Below are 17,664 nucleotides of genomic sequence, written 5' to 3'. Positions count from 1 at the left end.
CGTTTTCACTGTATGCAATGCACATAACCTTTTTTTCCCACCCTGCAGCTACAAATGTTGCTCTGTTCCATGCATGTGTTTCTCCTCATTGACCACAGACATCAGCCTTTTGAGTTCCAACCTGTTAAAAGTGATGTTTAATACTTCCCTTATGTTCTGCCAATTAGCTCCAGCTTTTCTCTATGAGCTCCTTGGATCGCTAATGAACATAAAACACTGATTTATAGGTGAAAATGGTGGTTGATCTCATTATGCAATTATGCAGATTGCTCATAGACATTATCTGCTGCACTGATAGCATTGAGATTACAAAAACATTGAGGTCTGATGGCTTTTTGTTTTAAAATTATTGCAGTACAATCAAACTTCATAGAGGCTAAATGCCCTTCTGTACTGTATTTGTTGTAAATGCCAAGGGCCACATATGAATAACTTTATATTTTTAACCACAGATTAAGCTCAATTTTCAATTCCTTAATAAGTGGACATCTCCCATCTTCAGCTTAATTGTCCTATTCTGTTGAGTGGTTTTTATTGTTCAGTTTGATGCAGTGTTTCAGTGGAAGGCTTGCCAATTGTATAAATAGTTACTGCAGAACTGGGAAATCCTTTAGTTTTTTTCACACCAGACACATTTTGCCACCCACTTACCATAAGATTGGGTGAGGAACAAAATCAGTGAAAAGAGGAATGTAATTTCAAATATTATGGAGCTCCACATGGGATAAGATATTTATGGACACACTCTACACAATTGAACAGGATGGATGTTGTTGGAGGTTATGAGTGGCTGCAGGGTGGGTCAGAGCCACCACAGAGCTTCTGTGGGGCTCAGGTTACAGATGCCATTGCAGGCTGGAGGAGAAACAAAGTCAGGGCTCAAAAGACATACGTATGTTCTCATTCTTGCACGCTTTTGTGCCGTTTCCCCTCGTCCCTTTTCCTTCCTTTTCTTCATTCAAATGGAGAGCACCATTATTTGCCTAGGGCTTAGATGATTCTCTTTCACAACTAAACTCACTGCCACCGGTTCGCAGCGAGTGCGCGAGAGGGTGCGATGAATATCTTTGTTTGATGTGTGCGCTGAGATTTAAAAACGGCAGGGAATCTTCATCTCCCTGTCGCTCCTTCTCTGTCTCTCCCACTCTTCCATCTACCATCTCATTCATTCAGCACGAGGACTGTCAAATATGTCCTCCCAAAGCAAAGGACCATCCAGTCTGAAGCCCATCTGTGCTTTTCAGATGTCTGCTTTTGTTATGTTTTATTGCTGTAATTTATGACTGATCATCACACTTCATATATCATGAATTACTGTGTGTGTGTGTGTGTGTGTGTGTGTGTGTGTGTGTGTGTGTGTGTGTGTGTGTGTGTGTGTGTGTGTCTCCTTTCAACCTCTAAATCCTTGTCACCCTTAAGTGCTATAAAGTCAGTCTTCTGCCCATCTCTATGAATTCCAACTGCACATTTTTTATCAGACCCAGTATGTGCAGACCACACACACGCACACACACACTTTCTCTTTCTCTCTCTCACTCTCACACACACGTTATCTCTCTCTCACACTCACACACACTTTCTCTCTCTCTCTCACACACACACACACACACACACACACACACACACACACACACACACACACACACACAATGGTTCTGATGAGCAGCAGTGAGTTGGTTGGGTTTCCCCTCAGGCAATCCTTGTCCACAAAAGCAGGATACTCTAATGATGTCACTCAAGCTGACCTTTGTCTTGCACCAATCCCACCCCTCAGTGCTTGGTGGGTCTGTGGGTGGTTACACTGACTCTGTTGAACACGCTGTAGTCATTCGTAGTCAGGCATGAAATTTCAAAGTCTCCTCAATTTTAAAGTGAAGTTTCCAGAGTCATCATTATTATCTAGAGGGGAGAAAATTGTATTACACTCTGATTTGCATTCGGCAACCGCCTGCAGATGACACGTTGCTAATGGTGACAGAATGGATGATTTCTCACCGTGGCTGTGTATACGCGTGTTGAGTCAGTGGACTGTGGTGCTCCTACAACAGTTCATTTTCAGCCACCTCCTCCTTGGATGTTGTGATAATGGATGAAATAGCACCACATTGGGTTTAAAAATGCAAATAGCTTTCTGGCTGTGAGGCAGGACCTAACATAACGCCTGCTTTAGTATTGATTTCTGGTCCTTTACAATTTTGTTAGTGGAACAATGACTTAAAGAACAACTGGTCGGATATGTAATCCCTTCCTCTTTCTCTCCCCTGCCCCCCCCTCTTCTTCACATTCTACCTCTTGCTCTTTGCTTTGCTGTTATACATCTGTCTGATACAAGCTTGTGTGTGATGTGACCTCTTTAGCCCCACTGAATACTGATGCAGTCCCACTACAGAGGGCTCACAGCCTTTATTGCTGCCGCCGCTGCTGCTGAGAACAGAGCCAGAGCTCTGTCGGCTGTGCCAAGGCAAACGGCCTGGGGCCACACTTTAGGACCCCGGCATAAAAAGACTTAGCCCACCATACCCTCAGGTCCCATCCATTATTTACTATGAAGCACTCAAAACGCCTCGCCCCGCCTCGCCACATAGTGCAAGAAAGACTGTGCATGTACATGTATGGAGATGGTGAGGGGGGTAGCGGAGGCTTAATGGCAAGCTGTGAAGTTGGGGCGAGTCGCACTCCTTATTCAGCAGCTGCTTTCATCCCCTGATTAGCTTCTTATTAAGTCTGAAGCACCATGAAAATTTAATGAGAATTTATTAAAGAATACCCGTGGTGTTGCTACTGTAGGACGATGACAAAAATGTCCTATTTTTCTACTGTGATATGGCTTCCTGGTCAGTAGATGAGTTAGCACTGGAATAGACGTACTGTGTGTGAGTCATTCGGGGTGCAGCTAGCCTCAAGGCTAAGCAGTTCTTGACCTTTCTGGGATTTTATAATGGGATATATTTGTAAGTTTTGATAGCTAATTCCCGTGTCCTGTCGAGGAAGCAGCGCCACTCAGAATGCTACATGTGCTGGTGATAAGGTCACTAATAAATGTAAGGTTTTAGTCTGTACAGCAGCCATCTAATCTTTGATGGAAACAGGAAGATGAAAGGGATTTCACCAAAGCATCGCAGGCAGACAGATCGAGCGTGAGTGTCAGCTTTTGTTTTTGGTGGGGGATTATAATACTGCGCATCCTCGCTTTCCTACCATCCCCCCTGCTCTCTATTTTCAATTTCTAAAAGAATACCAAATAACAAGAATTTGAAATCACTCTTCTTGGTATTCAGCTTAGGGCCTGCAGGGGATGAATGCTGGTTCCTCTATCCCCTCTTCCTCTGCTCCATTTTTGCCTCGTGTTGTGTCTATAGTCAGATGTGTACCACGGCGATGTGTTAATGAAGTGTGAGAAGAGAAGCAGTATCACGTCTTGCCCATTTCACCCTCAACTCCCTGGAGTGTGGGGATACAAAAAAAAATCACACATGCACACACACAAAGATACATGCACAAAAGAATCCACACACACACATGCAAGAAAAAGGAACACAAAATACACACACCCTGTCTCAGTCTCATGGGGCTGATCCTGGAGAAACCAGGTTAATTAGCTTGTTCACTCCAGATCTTACAAAGAGTCATTCTCTTCTGATGAGGAGACCTGCATTGTGCTCTGTTGCTTTATGTGAAGGTAATCGAGTTGAATAAACCCTTAATCATCTGACGGGGTACCAGACCAGTAGGTAGTGGGGTTTATTCAAAAATGTGATTGATCTCTATTGTTGGTGGTGTGAATTGAAGTTATTATCAGCTGCTTGTTCAGCACATGAATGGTCTCCATTTCCAGAGCATGTAATACTAGCGTGTGTTTATTCATTCCCTAGGAAGAATGGCACTAAAGACACATTTGTTAATTGTCATTGAGGGAACAAGACTGGCAGGTGAAAGGGAGTGTGAGAACAGACTTGAATTATCCTCCGGCTTGATCCTTTGACGCAGGCAGCTCAGCACAAGTGCTGTAATCCTTTCCCCTCTACCTCTAACAAAGCTTTTGCACAGCACCAGGTTGCTCACGTCCCTCCTTCTACCTGGAAATACTGCACACCCCTTATGCAACTTGCTTTCTATTCAGGCACACCTTTTTCAAGTCTTTGTGTCTTACACAACTCCGCAGTGCCACGAGATCAACGTCAATTTGCTTTCTTGTTGCCTTAGCTCCTGACAGGATTATGCGTTGTCTAGAGGTTAGGCAGGGCACTCTTATTTTTGGTCTCTGCCGGTGTCTGTGCCAGTGAATCTTGCTGTACAAGCTTTTATTGAGCTATTTTGAGAAACCGACTTCTCTCCCCAGACCTTTCCTTTCTCTGTGATTGCATTTAGTGGCACCTCTCTCTTTTGGGTGGTGTGCTGTGCACAGGCCTCTATAAATAAACTCAATATTCTCCCTCCCTTCCTGGTTTTCCTGTGTCTCTGGCTCTTCGTACGGGGTTTTCATTCCAGAATCGATGCATATCTATGTTTCCATCCAGCTGGTCTGATTGCCAATTCTATATTGCACAGTGAAGGGGTTATTGGGGGTCAGATTGTTGGATAGAAGCAGATAAGAACTGTGCCATGCCTGTTTTAATTCAGTCTTCCATGTAGACATCTGAGCAGCAGGCCAGCAGGCTCGTCTGAGTTATTACTGGTGATGGATGTGTGTTATCTCAAGCATCCCTCTGATGCATCAGGAAGCGCTGACCTGTCTTTGTCAGACCTGGCTGGCCACAGGATTTATAGGCTTCATCTGGTTGTGTGTGTGTGTGTGTGTGTGTGTGTGTGTGTGTGTGTGTGTGTGTGTGTGTGTGTGTGTGTGTGTGTGTGTGTGTGTGTGTGTGTGTGTGTGTGTGTGTGTGTGTGTGTGTGAGAGAGAGAGAAAGTGTGTGTGTGTGTGTGTGTGTGTGTCCATCCAAGTAAGCATTTGATCAGTCCAGTGTCTGGCTTCCCTCTAATTCAAGTCATCTTGGTCATGTAACAACTGACAACAGCAGAAATCATTTGAGACACCCTGCCCACCTGTGACAGTGCTGCGAATTTATTTTTCTATTGTCATAAAGTTTCATTTGAAGAAGATGTTTGCCATTCACAAACGCAATTACAAGTCATGTCTGGTCTGAAATCATTTGCATGAAAGAAAAAAAAACTCTTTTAAGGGAGCATTCCATCACGTTAGCGTGTGTTTCAGCTCCACTGGCTCTGCCTGGTTGATCATTCAAAGAGATGATTGAAGGATGTATTCGTGTGTAAACTTGTTAAATAGCATCCATCAATTACTGTTTCCCCTCAGTGACTTAATGTGTGGATGATGATGAGGGAAGGGAAAAGAAGAGAGGCAGTGGGGGGGGATGGGGAGGGGGCAGAAACAGAGAGGAGAAGGGCAAAAAAGGGCGAAACCAGCTTTGATTAAAGAATGCTGAATGCTAAGCCGATTCCATTCGATTCACATGAGTGACTTTGGCCTGGTGGTACTGGAAGACATTACTGTGTATGTGTGTGTGTGTGTGTGTGTGTGTGTGTGCGTGTGTGAGAGAGAGAGAGACCTCATACATGCACTACATGTATGAGGTGTACAAATGCATTTACAGAGCGCCTTTAGCATGTGTTGCTACAGTACATGCAACACCAGCATGGTGCATTGAAGGGTTCTCCCAGGCTGCAATTAGGTCAGACTTTGTCTTCTCTGTGAAAGGTCATTATTTCTTCATTCAAATATAATTAGTTCATGTCATTATCAACACGTGCTCGTAAGAATCCCTCTGGCCTCATCTGTGACTTTCTCTAACATTTAAATTAAAACTGGAGGAGGACAGAGCCAGATTCACAGTATACACACAGACAGGATGCATGGTCATTTCCACCATGCACGACAGGTTTTTGTGAAGCGATGAGTCCGTCTATGGGGACTCTATTGTCTGAACTTGTGTGCTGCATTGAACTGAACTCGTTCTCTCTCTCTCTCTCTCTCTCTCTCTCTCTCTCTCTCTCTCTCTCTCTCTCTCTCTCTCTCTCTCTCTCTCTCTCTCTCTCTCTCTCTCTCTCTCTCTCTCTGCTGAATTACAGCTAGCATCAGCAACTAAGTCAGAGAGCTATTGACACACACATACACTCTCTCTCTCTCTCTCTCTCTCTCTCTGACTGCTGCTAGAGATGGAAACGGTCTCCATAGCAACATTCCCCTCTCCTGTTCAGAGCTCCACCAGCAGCAGGTCCACAGAGGGCGTGGGGGGTACAAAACAACAAGCGCTCTCTCTCTTTCTCTCTGTCTAATATTATTGTCACTGTTTAAAACCGGGCTAGCCTCTGCTGTGGTTTGCGTGTGTGTGTGTGTGTGTGTGTGTGTGTGTGTGTGTGTGTGTGTGTGTGTGTGTGAGAGACAGACTTTATGATATGACAATTTATCCCTGGGCTGTATAATACGTAATTACAGTCACCATTAGCCTTTCCTAAATTCAGGCAGTTGTATGTCTTTGAGGAGAGGAAAACCTACCTTAAGGGTAGGTGTCCGATATTTACTTTCTGGTGAACCTGTAGCTATGCAGAGATGCTTCAAAATGTAAAATACAGGCAACTGATAACTGATGTTGCTAAAACACATTAAAGCTTTTTGAATGTGTTTTGTGATGAGCAAGAGTGCGGCGGCAGAGTCCTCTAATAAGCAGAAGTGCAATTAAATAACACAGATTGGCTCACTTCAATCAGACAAGAGTCTCAATTATCATGCAGTGACTCATCCAGTGGTTTCTCCTAACCTATATTTCCTCCAAACTGGGCTGTCTGCACCGAGGAGTCCTCTGTGGGACTGTCATGAGATTCCCCTCCCTTTTCTCCTGAAGTGTTTTCTAGAAGATCCCATTGAAAAAGTGTTTCCTTTTTTCTGTCAGATACTTGACAGGTTTGTTCACACTGACATTTTCTCCCCCTGTCTGCTCTGCTTCCTGTGTTGCAGCTGACATTATCTCAACGGTGGAGTTTAACTCATCGGGGGAGCTGTTGGCCACTGGGGATAAAGGAGGTAGAGTGGTTGTCTTCCAAAGGGAGCAGGAGGTAGGAAATGCCAACAATGCAGTGATAATTATGCTGTCCTTCAGCTGAAAAGGATTTGACAGCCTTAAAGCATTAACATTGGATTGTTTGTTTTTTTGATAACTAGCAAGCAAGAGGATGTATTTCAAAAGGACAGCTGTAAATATGCTAAAAAACAAAAAGCTTTTGTTGGACCAACATTATGAAGACATGTAACAATGTGGCACAAAAGTACTGTTGAAAGCCCCAATTCGAAAATCTAGTCTGTTCTGTTACTCAACATATAATATTCCAGAATCTATGTAAATATATCATAGACTGTATAAAAAAAATGGATGTGGCCACCATGAAATCGCTCATTAATTTTTCCTGTGGTATTAACATTTTAATATTACTAAAAAAAAAGTATAGCTTCCAGGTCGGGAAATGAAGTCTTCGCGGAAGTTCCTTAAACCTATCCTGCATACTGTCTGAGGGCCACCAAATGCCAATGGCTGTGGTTGCATAAAAGACTTCTGATCCTATATTTTCCCATTTTCCTACATATGGGAAATGCTAAACACTTACCTGCTGCGTTTATGGTTCATATTATGGGTCATACGGCATAAAAATTAAGTCTTTTTTTGTAAATTATTTTATCTACCCGTTAGCTCATTGGCTAACAACTGTTGTTGTTTCAGTCACAAGTTGTTAGCCAGTGAATGACCTGCCCCTCCTGGTCATATCTCATTTTTCCAAACAAGATGGTGACCCCCCCAAAACCCTTATCTCGCAGCCTCAGAACGAGATATCATTTCCATGTAACTTTTACTTTTCATCCGTGGAGGTAGGGGCTTGATGTAATTGTGTCAAACCAGAATTAGGAGAGGAGATCCCCAAATGCAAAGCTTGACTAAAGTGTTTTATTACGTTTTGTCATTGTTCTACTATGTATTTTATTCTATTGTCAAGTGTCCTTGGGTGTCTTGAAAGGTGCTTTTAAATAAAATGCATTATTATTATTGGTAGTAAGCTTCCTAAGGGGGAATTTAAGATAAATTAAAGATAAATTACATCTTTTCCAAAATGCTAGATCTAATATTGAATCATTTACACCTGTCTTATAATCACGGGAATCTAATGAAACTTTCACCAAAAAAAACAAAGTCTACCTGTGCTTCACTTTCTTTTTTTTTCTTCCTCTGCAGAGTAAGAGTCAGCCCCAGCGTCGTGGGGAGTACAATGTTTACAGCACATTCCAGAGCCATGAGCCAGAGTTTGACTACCTGAAGAGTTTGGAGATTGAGGAGAAGATCAACAAGATCAAATGGCTTCCTCAGCAGAATGCAGCATATTTCCTGCTTTCCACCAACGGTCAGTACACCTAAGGTGCTGTAAGAGCAGCACAACTATCAGAATGGTCAAAAGAACCAATAATCTATCACTGGAGTAGGGGTGGGCGATAGAAACGATATACGATAGAAACGATATAAATTTGGCCAACGATAAAGATTTTGACTACACCGCTCTATCGTGATAGCGCATGTTGATGACGTCATCAAGCAGCGCCTGTTTTGGTCGAAAGCATCGCAGCTATTGCATTTGTCCCTAACCACCAGAATCCCTCACGTTAACTTTTATCGAATGGAAAAAAGTTGGCGTTCATTCCCCAGCTTCACTGCGCTAATGTTATGCTAACATAGCTGTGTCGCTAGCAATCACGTAGCACAACATTATATACCAGGTAGTCCTACTTCAGTAACCTTGCAAACACCAATGCTGTTTAGTTTTCTGTCTTCATTTATGTTGGAAGTGGTAGCAGAGCTGTACGTTTGAATTAGTTTCAAAAATCTCTCAGTCAGAACATGGTATATCATGTTTAGGTGGAAACTAGCGAGCTAACTTCCTGTTAACTTCTAACTCCGTTAAATTTAATAAATTCTGTTTTCATGGATGCCTGGATGTTAAACTTAATTGTTACACCTGGTAAAGCAGCATCGCTGATGATTTTATTAAAGATGAAAGAATTTAGACCGTTTTTAACTCTGTGTTCGTTTGACTTTGGGACCTGAAGAGGACGGAGTTTTGGACCCAGATTACTCCGCGAAGCTCCTCACTACGGCAGCCGTAATGCTCTGACAATTCATCAAGCAGTGTGGCTTACCAAAGTTGTACTAAAACATTTTTTAACAGATTTCTGCACGCCAAAATCGGTTCGAGGTCAGTAAGCACAACCAGAATTCATACATAAAGCACACTCTCGATTTTTGAGAAAATTAAAGGATTTTAAGTGTGCCTTATAGTGTGGAAAATACCTTATACAGAAGAAAATAATATATCGCGATATATATCGTTACCGCACGTGCTTCAAATTATACCGCGATAGGGATTTTAGGCCATATCGCCCAGCCCTACACTGGAGTATGTTTACATGTGAGCTAGTGTTATTAGTCAGGTACTGTGCAAAATGATTCATTCGTCACTTTGCAGAATGCTCAGATTTGCAGTTGATGTAAAAGGAGGTGTGATGAATATCACTTGACAGTGTCTTTTTGACTTTTTGGGAGAACACAGTGTTGCTTGTTTTGCTTGGGTGAGCAAGTGTCACCTGCAGAAGAGTTTCAGATTAAGGGCTTCATGCATGGCTGTCACAGCAGGGCCACATATTAAGGCATGTGCCACCACACACGCCGTACATGTACGAGAGCCACAGCAGACAAGTACACACATCAGCTGAGAGACGTCTTGCAGATTGTGGGCTTCACGCATGGCTGCTACAGACGTGCTTGCGGTGGCTGGAGCAGATGGTGGAGAGTCCTGTGGCGATGGCCTCGCTGCTCTGACACCGGCATCGCAGCGGAAATTAAGAGGGGAGAGGAAAAAAAAAAAAAGCAGACAACCTGACTGCGGCTGCCATCCACTTCAGTAGACCGAGAAGATGAGATGTAACCGATGTTTATATGATGCAAAAATTGAAAAGCAACCCAGATGGCTTTTCCAGGGTGTGGGAGGGGAGGGGCGAGGGTATAAACAGCAGCAGGGAAATTAAGTCAACTTGTAGATTGATATCGGTGACATCAGAATCTACGCAGGAGTCGCCATTCATCATCCTTGCTGGCTTCTGCCCAGCTACTTGCCAGATTGTATCCCCAGCCCCCCGCATCCATCTTGTATCTGAGATTCACTCTGCTGAGCCGTGATCTAACTGTATTTTGTGTATGTCTGTGCGCCTGTGTGACGTGTCCACCTCAGACAAGACAGTGAAGCTGTGGAAGATCAGTGAGAGGGATAAGCGCCCTGAAGGCTACAACCTGAAGGATGAGGACGGACGGATCCGAGACCCATCCACCATCACCACTCTACGGGTATGTGAAACTGTTGAATGTCACAACACCCATGATGTCACATACACTGCGGTGAAAATAGGCTGCGACTAGATTACACTCACTTTATTAGACAGTGCACAACATTTGAGTGGAATGAAAACATTGCATCGATGGCACTACTTTGAATTAGTCCACAATGAAATGGACTGCAATTTATGGACGTGAAAATTAGAGTCAGTGATGGCAGAGTTTTTATTCTCTGTCACTAAAAACCACAGATTTTCTATTTGAGGGGAGGCTGGATGACCCAACGAGACTGCGATAAATCTGACAAAAATGAAATATTTGAAGCCATGCATCAGTGGTCCGGGTGGCTTAAGACTGAAAAAACTACTATAGAAAAAAGTAAAACATGACAACTTACTGCCACTATATCCATAAATAACAAAAATGAAGAATATTTGTGCTCTGTGGAGGCTGAGATAGGCTCCAGCGCCCCCCATGACCCAGATAACAGATAGAGGGTAGATGGATGGAGAACTATTTATTTATGCATGGATATCAGAAATATTTAAGAATATTTGTGGTGCTCAGTTTAAAAATGAAATTAAAAGCATCACCTAGCAGTAGCATCTTTCATTTAACCTTTTGGTAGATTCCTGTTTTACAGATCCCACAACTGCTGCTTGTAACCCAGGCTCACGTATTTTGAATGAACCAGCGTTTCTGGAAAGACCTGCACATGGAATCCAAGCAAGCAGAGTTCAGATAAGCTGATTAAGTCAAAATTTAGCATTCAGCCTTTTATGCTATGATAGCCTTTAATCCAGCATAAACTTCTTAGTGACATATGCTGCACGCCTGTGTGTGTCACAGTTGTTTTTTCATTTGTGATCAGTTTCAGTCCCGATAAATGAGAGTCTGACACCAACAAAGCAACCTGCTATCTTTGGACTCTTTTGAACTTCTGGCAGAAGAAATTGAGAATGAGCGATCAATATGTGCGCTGAGATGAACACCGTGAAGGGATCATCCTCTCTCTCTCTCTCGTTTTTATCACTCCGCTACCTATTTAATTTTCACACAAAAGAGGGCACACACAGACACACAGGACTGTGTCTGTGTGTGTCTGCCATTGCAGATTAGTGCTGTGTTCAGCGTGTCTGTCCCTCTTTGTCTGGCTGGCCAGGGGATCATAGCAACCTGGAGGACAGGCCGGGACTGTGGCAATCCTGTTTAGAGGCTGTGAAATCTCAGCAGGGGGAGAAAGCAGAGGAGGAGAGGGAGGAATTCACTAATATTCATCCTAGAATTCATACAATGATTTAAAGTTTATCATTCAGTACCTCATAAAGACATATATAAAACATTATAACCTACTGATTTACTTTGAAGTATTATTTTTAAGGCAGAAATGTATAAATATATTATGTTACAAAGACAATCAGATCACAGCGAATCTGCAAGGGGCAAGCTGAACGGCACAACTGTCAGTGTTCGGGGGTTATGGGTTAATATGTTCTGTGTCTCTCTGGACAGCCAGTGAAAGACATGGAAATAAAGTGACATCCACGGAGATACAGCAGCCTGCTGGGCTGCCATGTCTCTGTCAGTGCCAGCAACGGACGAGAGAAAAAGGGAAGAAGCAGCCGATTTGTTCTCCTCGCTCCCTCCCCTCTCTTCTCTTTGTCTGGGTTTTATCTGGCCAACGGGGGGCTGCATGCAGACTGGTACTGGGCTTCTTTGAAGCCCGAGCAGCAATGTGCAACTCTGGGTTCTTGTGTGTCTGCGTGTGTGTGTGTGTGTGTGTGTCTGTGCAAGCTTGTCTTAATTCTGCAGAGTTCAGTTATCATTCCTCAGCAGGGCCTGCCGATGCCCTCGGGCCATGTCTTTTTTTCCACCTCCTTCGATTTCTCTCCATTTTCTCTTTCTCCATGACACACACACACAAACAAGAAAGCAGGAGTGACTTGGAGAAAGAGAAGGAGGCGTGATTACTGGGTAGCTGTGTAGCAGAGAGATATTTGCGGTCTGATTGAACCAACTCATCAAGCAGCCCTTGAGCTTCTGTGTCATTAAGATTTGCGGAGTAAATGTCAAATAAATCCCCGGAGTCATCCGATTGTGCCTCACACACAGACACACACAAAACTGCCCAAATGGTCCTCACTAAAATATCTGGACAATCACACACACCGACACAAGTATAGACACAGATACACTCACAGAAGGCCAGCCTAGTAATTACTACCCTCAAAAACCTCAAGCTGATTTTTCTATTCTTGCATATTTGTCTGCATTACTTTACATTTTCCCTTAAATGTTCACTCCAGGTGCCGGTGCTTCAGCCTATGGATTTGATGGTCGAGGCTACAGCCAGACGGGTGTTCAGCAACGCCCATACCTACCACATCAACTCCATCTCTGTCAACTCCGACCTTCAGACCTTCATCTCCACCGATGACCTTCGGATAAACCTGTGGAACCTGGAGATCACCGACCGCAGCTTCAGTATCCTCTTGTTCTGTTTTTTTTTTTTTTTTTTTTCCTATGATTATCATTGTTTTCATTTTTAAAAAAGACAAAAAAGAGAAGAAAAAAACACTCAAAATCACACTTAATTCTTTTTAATTAATAATGATAGGGTGATAAATAGATTTGAGGTTCTAAAAAAATCATTGTTAGTAACAGTTTGTACATAAAATATGTATTTTTTTCCAGGGCTGCATTTCAGTAGTGGCACGATTTTTCATTTTACTCTGTGGGTTACATGTCCACTGTAGTCTTCTGTTCCTTAGCGGTTCTCTCTCAGACATTGTGGACATCAAACCAGCCAACATGGAGGAGCTGACGGAAGTAATCACCTCTGCAGAGTTCCACCCGCAGGAGTGTAACACCTTTGCCTACAGTAGCAGCAAAGGTTCAATACGCCTCTGTGACATGAGACAAGCCGCACTCTGCGACAAGCACTGCAAATGTGAGTACCAGAGCATCATGGGAGCAGATTTAATAAGTGTCTTAGTGTTCAGGTAGACCTACCAGAAACGTGGCTGTTTTTATCTAGCCACAATTCTTTAAAGGTTCACTGAAATACTGAACACCTTTGTTCTATTGTATTAATTTATTCCTTTAAGGCAGACAAAATTTAGATACTGGAGAACTGCAAAATTCACGGGACGCAAAACCGCAAAAATCAACAATTTCCATCGATGCCTTTATTGCCATTGAGGTGATGGTAGTCAACAAGGGAAATATAGCCCGATTCCAATATTCCACACCTTGGCTGTAAATTCACACTCAGCTCCACCTTTTTTTTTCAGCTGTGACATGTGGGCTTCCCCTGCTCAATATGCCACGATTGATAACACACGAATAAATCTTGTAGCGCGTCTCAAACAATGAATGGCCTTCTCCGAAGCTTGACATCACATGGATACACTTTAGCTGAATGAATAATGAATACATTGACATTTTTGCTGGGAAATCAATGGCTTAAGAGCAATCGCATTAGTCCCTCATGGACACACCCTGTTGTTCAATAATGTCACTCATTTCCTCAGACGTATTGATGGATCCACTGGACCCAGCACCAACACGGCCTGTTGAATTTCACATGAGCATCACATGAGAGCTGGAAAAAAAATGTTTACATTTGGAGACATTGGGCAGTTGAAGTTGTCGGCTTCATACTCTGATTGTTTGGCATGTGTGTGCCATTCCTAGACAGGTGCTTGTAGCAAACACACACAGGCAAAGCAGGCAGGTGCTCTTGTTAGCCTCAGGAGAGGTCTGTTAATACCAACCTACTGTCTCACTGCATTAACGTTTACGGCTCAGAGCAATGTAAAGCCTTCTCTCCTGCACTCACACACCACTCCTCCTTTTTGTGACACACACACAACACAAAGTCACAATCATAGTGTATCTCCTTCTATATAGAAGGATATATATATATATATATATATATATATATATATATATATATATATATATATATATATATATATATATATATATATATATATAAAAATAAATAAATTCTGGAGCACGCTGCTATCAGTTAGTTTTACAGGAAGGATGAATGGCCGCCGAGGATTGCCAGTGAGCTGAGCCCCAGGACAAATAGAGAGAGGGACCAAACAGCCCCCCTGCTGACTCCCCGGGGACCCTATTATCCACCCGTGGATCTGGATGGGAGGGAGGGCAGGGGCACACATAACACATGCATATATACATGCACACATTACACTTGCTCTTATTCGCACGCATTCGCTGGCGCGCGCACATACAAATCCAGCAGGGCTCATATGGACCCAGCACTTTGACATTGATTTGTTTTTCTTATCCCTTCCTCATCCCCCCATTTTTTTTTCATCTCTCACACTGCATCCCTAGTTAGACTCCCCACTGACACATCACAGAGCTATTCTCCAGGCCTCAGCTGAGGAGTGGGATTGAGTGGAAGTGGGGGGAGAATGGTGGGGGAATTTTTTTTTTTTTGGTTTTTTTTTTAAAGAGAGAGAGAGAGAGAGGGTAGGAAGGGTGGGAGGAAAAGAGGAGGAGGAGGAGGAACAATAACTTGACAGCTAACGATGGAATGCCTGTCTGTTATCCCCAGCGTGCTGGCCTACACACGGAACAGCAGCTGCCAAAATCAATATGAATCATAACCAATATTTACCCACCATGCTGACCCACAACTATCTCCCTAAACACACATGTAATTCTGTGAGGAGATGCAGCTGCTGCAGAAAACTCAGCATCCAGGCATTGTCGTGGCTGTCATTGTTTTCTAATAGCAGCCTCCACTGCCCAAACCGAATCTTCCTCCTTGAAGCGATTTAAAGTCTTTAAAGCAGCGAGCACCAACAGTGTAAAATCTTCTGTTGAAAGATAACTGCTTTATACATTTTCTTTTACATGTAGACTTTGAGGAGCCAGAGGATCCATCCACTCGCTCCTTCTTCTCTGAAATCATCTCATCCATCTCTGACGTGAAGTTCAGCCACAGCGGACGCTACCTGATGACAAGAGACTACCTCACTGTAAAGGTGTGGGACCTTCAAATGGAGAACAAGCCGCTCGAGACGTACCAGGTACGCTTTTCATTGTTCTCTCGTGTGCTTTTTGGATAGCTTGAGGGCTCCAAAGAAAATGTTCCGCTGCTGAAGTTAGTAAATAACCGCTGTGCCCAGATCAAATCAAAACTTATTGATTTCAGGCTTATCACTCAATATAATCCTGTTTCACTGTCACCCTGCCAATCTGTAACCGTGTCATGTGTAGCAATTACCCCAGGAGGGCTTATTGAGCTGAATGTCCGTAAGAAGACGGATAGTATAGGCGCTGATGGAACCCGGAGGGCAGAACCTCCCACTGTGTGGTCACGGCAGTCACGTCCACGCTGTCTGATCAGGGGAAGCCATCTTAGGGCAGATCATGATTGATAAGGCCATCAACCGGGCTCAAGGGATTCTCTGTCCAGTTCCACCTCAGCCTCCACCTGCTACCTAGCATCTTAGCACAGGTCACCAGGTCTTGAGGGATTACTGAAAGCAGAGCATATGGTGGTGCAGCTTATGGTTTCGGTGTGTTTGCCCACTAAAAGGCAATGCGAAGAACTCCAAAGGCCTATAAAGACTGATCCAAAAAGTACTGCAGATTGTCATGTTTTTGGTTTTGTTCTTCAGGTTCACGACTATTTACGGGGTAAGCTGTGTTCTCTGTACGAAAACGACTGCATCTTTGACAAGTTTGAGTGCGTCTGGAATGGATCAGACAGGTGAGACTTCTTTTCAGCGCCGCCATCGACCAGATCTACCAACCGCTCGGTCCATCCAGCCACCCCTCTCGATAACACCCCCTCTCTTCTTTTTTCCCTCCTCAGCGTCATAATGACCGGCTCTTACAACAATTTTTTCCGAATGTTCGACCGAAATACCAAACGCGATGTCACACTGGAAGCATCCAGAGAGAACAGCAAACCCAGAGCTATTCTGAAGCCTCGCAAGGTACCATCACCAACACAAGTTATCCTTTTTAAATTCAAAGACATCTGGTTTTAGTCTTATAATGCCTCACCGCAAGTGAGTTTCTAATGGAGAAATGCTAATTATTCACTGGTTCTCCAAAATTGTGATTCTTGCTGGATTGTGTGGATCTGTGACAGTTAATATCTTTTGATTTGTCAAGCAAAAGTATTCAATTTGTTAATTTGGAAACCTGTGATTGACATTATTTTCACTATTTTCTGACATGTTTTCACCAAAGTATCAGAGGCAATCATTGACAGACTCATTGATAATGTAATTAGTTCAGGGTTTAAGCAATGATTGTCATAATCGATTAATTTGTCAATTATTTCCTAAGCCAAATGATTTATTGAATATCTATAAAAAGCTGGTCAATAGTGAAATTTCCTGCTGTAATTTTCACTGATTGAAAGTGGCACCTCCAGATGTCTTTGAGTTCATCTATGATATTCATTTATGACAAAAAAAAAAAAAGGATTAAGTAAATACCAGCAGTTTTTGTGACCAGTCGGTTTTGAGATTTTAAAGTAATGGTGTCACTAAAAACAATTCACTTCCCCTCCTTATATTCTGTAACTTTGATAAAAATGTCCTCACTAGAAATCTGCTGTACAAGTCCAGAAATTCAATATCAAAACAGACCTGACTTAACAGTGACAATCATGACTGAATACAACACACAAATGAACAAAAGAAATGTGTTTAGTATATGTACACAGTGCAGTCTTATGTTTCAAACTGCAGTAATCCGGTCTTTAAGTGATGACGTGATGAATACTGCTTCCGGGCCCAAAGTAGTCTGCATTTAATAAGGCTGTCATGTGTTTTAACATGTTTTAATGCTTTGTATCTTGTTCTATTTAATCTCAACAAGCCCCTAAAAACAGTCAGTGATCACTGTCAGCTTCTCTCGGTTTTTATTACTGCTAATCACTTTAAAGCTCAGTTTTTAAACCCTTACGATGTAACTACAGCCCAGCCCGTGCAGCAGTATATTAATGACTAACCTTGTATTGTGAATGGATTATCTAGGTGGTTCTCCTGACTGACGTTTGGTCAGTTTACAGTAATGTCTTCTGCCATGCAATTGCATTTGCCCCTAACCATTGGGAACCCTTATGTTAACTTTTATCGTGTGGAAAAAAGTCCTCCGTTTGTTAGCGTTTGCCCTCCAGCTTTACTGTTTATGTTATGTTAACATAACTTTGTCATGCTAGCGATCACGTAGCACATCATTATATACCAGCTAGCTATGGGGCTAGCTAATTTGCTAACTC

General features: G+C 42.9%; 1 protein-coding gene across 2 annotated transcripts in view; it reads left to right on the top strand.

Moving 5' to 3' along the window:
- The window catches only part of ppp2r2ba (protein phosphatase 2, regulatory subunit B, beta a), a 43,126-nt gene that overhangs the window by 23,137 nt on the left and 2,325 nt on the right, over nt 1–17,664 (top strand). For both annotated transcript variants that reach the window (XM_004541099.4, XM_004541100.4), the window contains exons 2-9: nt 6,974–7,071; nt 8,238–8,403; nt 10,282–10,394; nt 12,689–12,866; nt 13,168–13,332; nt 15,282–15,451; nt 16,046–16,137; nt 16,243–16,366. In XM_004541099.4, coding sequence (XP_004541156.1) covers nt 6,974–7,071; nt 8,238–8,403; nt 10,282–10,394; nt 12,689–12,866; nt 13,168–13,332; nt 15,282–15,451; nt 16,046–16,137; nt 16,243–16,366 — 1,106 coding nt within the window. The remainder of the gene's footprint in view (nt 1–6,973; nt 7,072–8,237; nt 8,404–10,281; nt 10,395–12,688; nt 12,867–13,167; nt 13,333–15,281; nt 15,452–16,045; nt 16,138–16,242; nt 16,367–17,664) is intronic.

This window comes from Maylandia zebra, linkage group LG2, assembly GCF_041146795.1.
Source record: "Maylandia zebra isolate NMK-2024a linkage group LG2, Mzebra_GT3a, whole genome shotgun sequence".
Taxonomy (NCBI): domain Eukaryota; kingdom Metazoa; phylum Chordata; class Actinopteri; order Cichliformes; family Cichlidae; genus Maylandia; species Maylandia zebra.
This window is presented reverse-complemented; position numbering and strand designations above follow the sequence as displayed.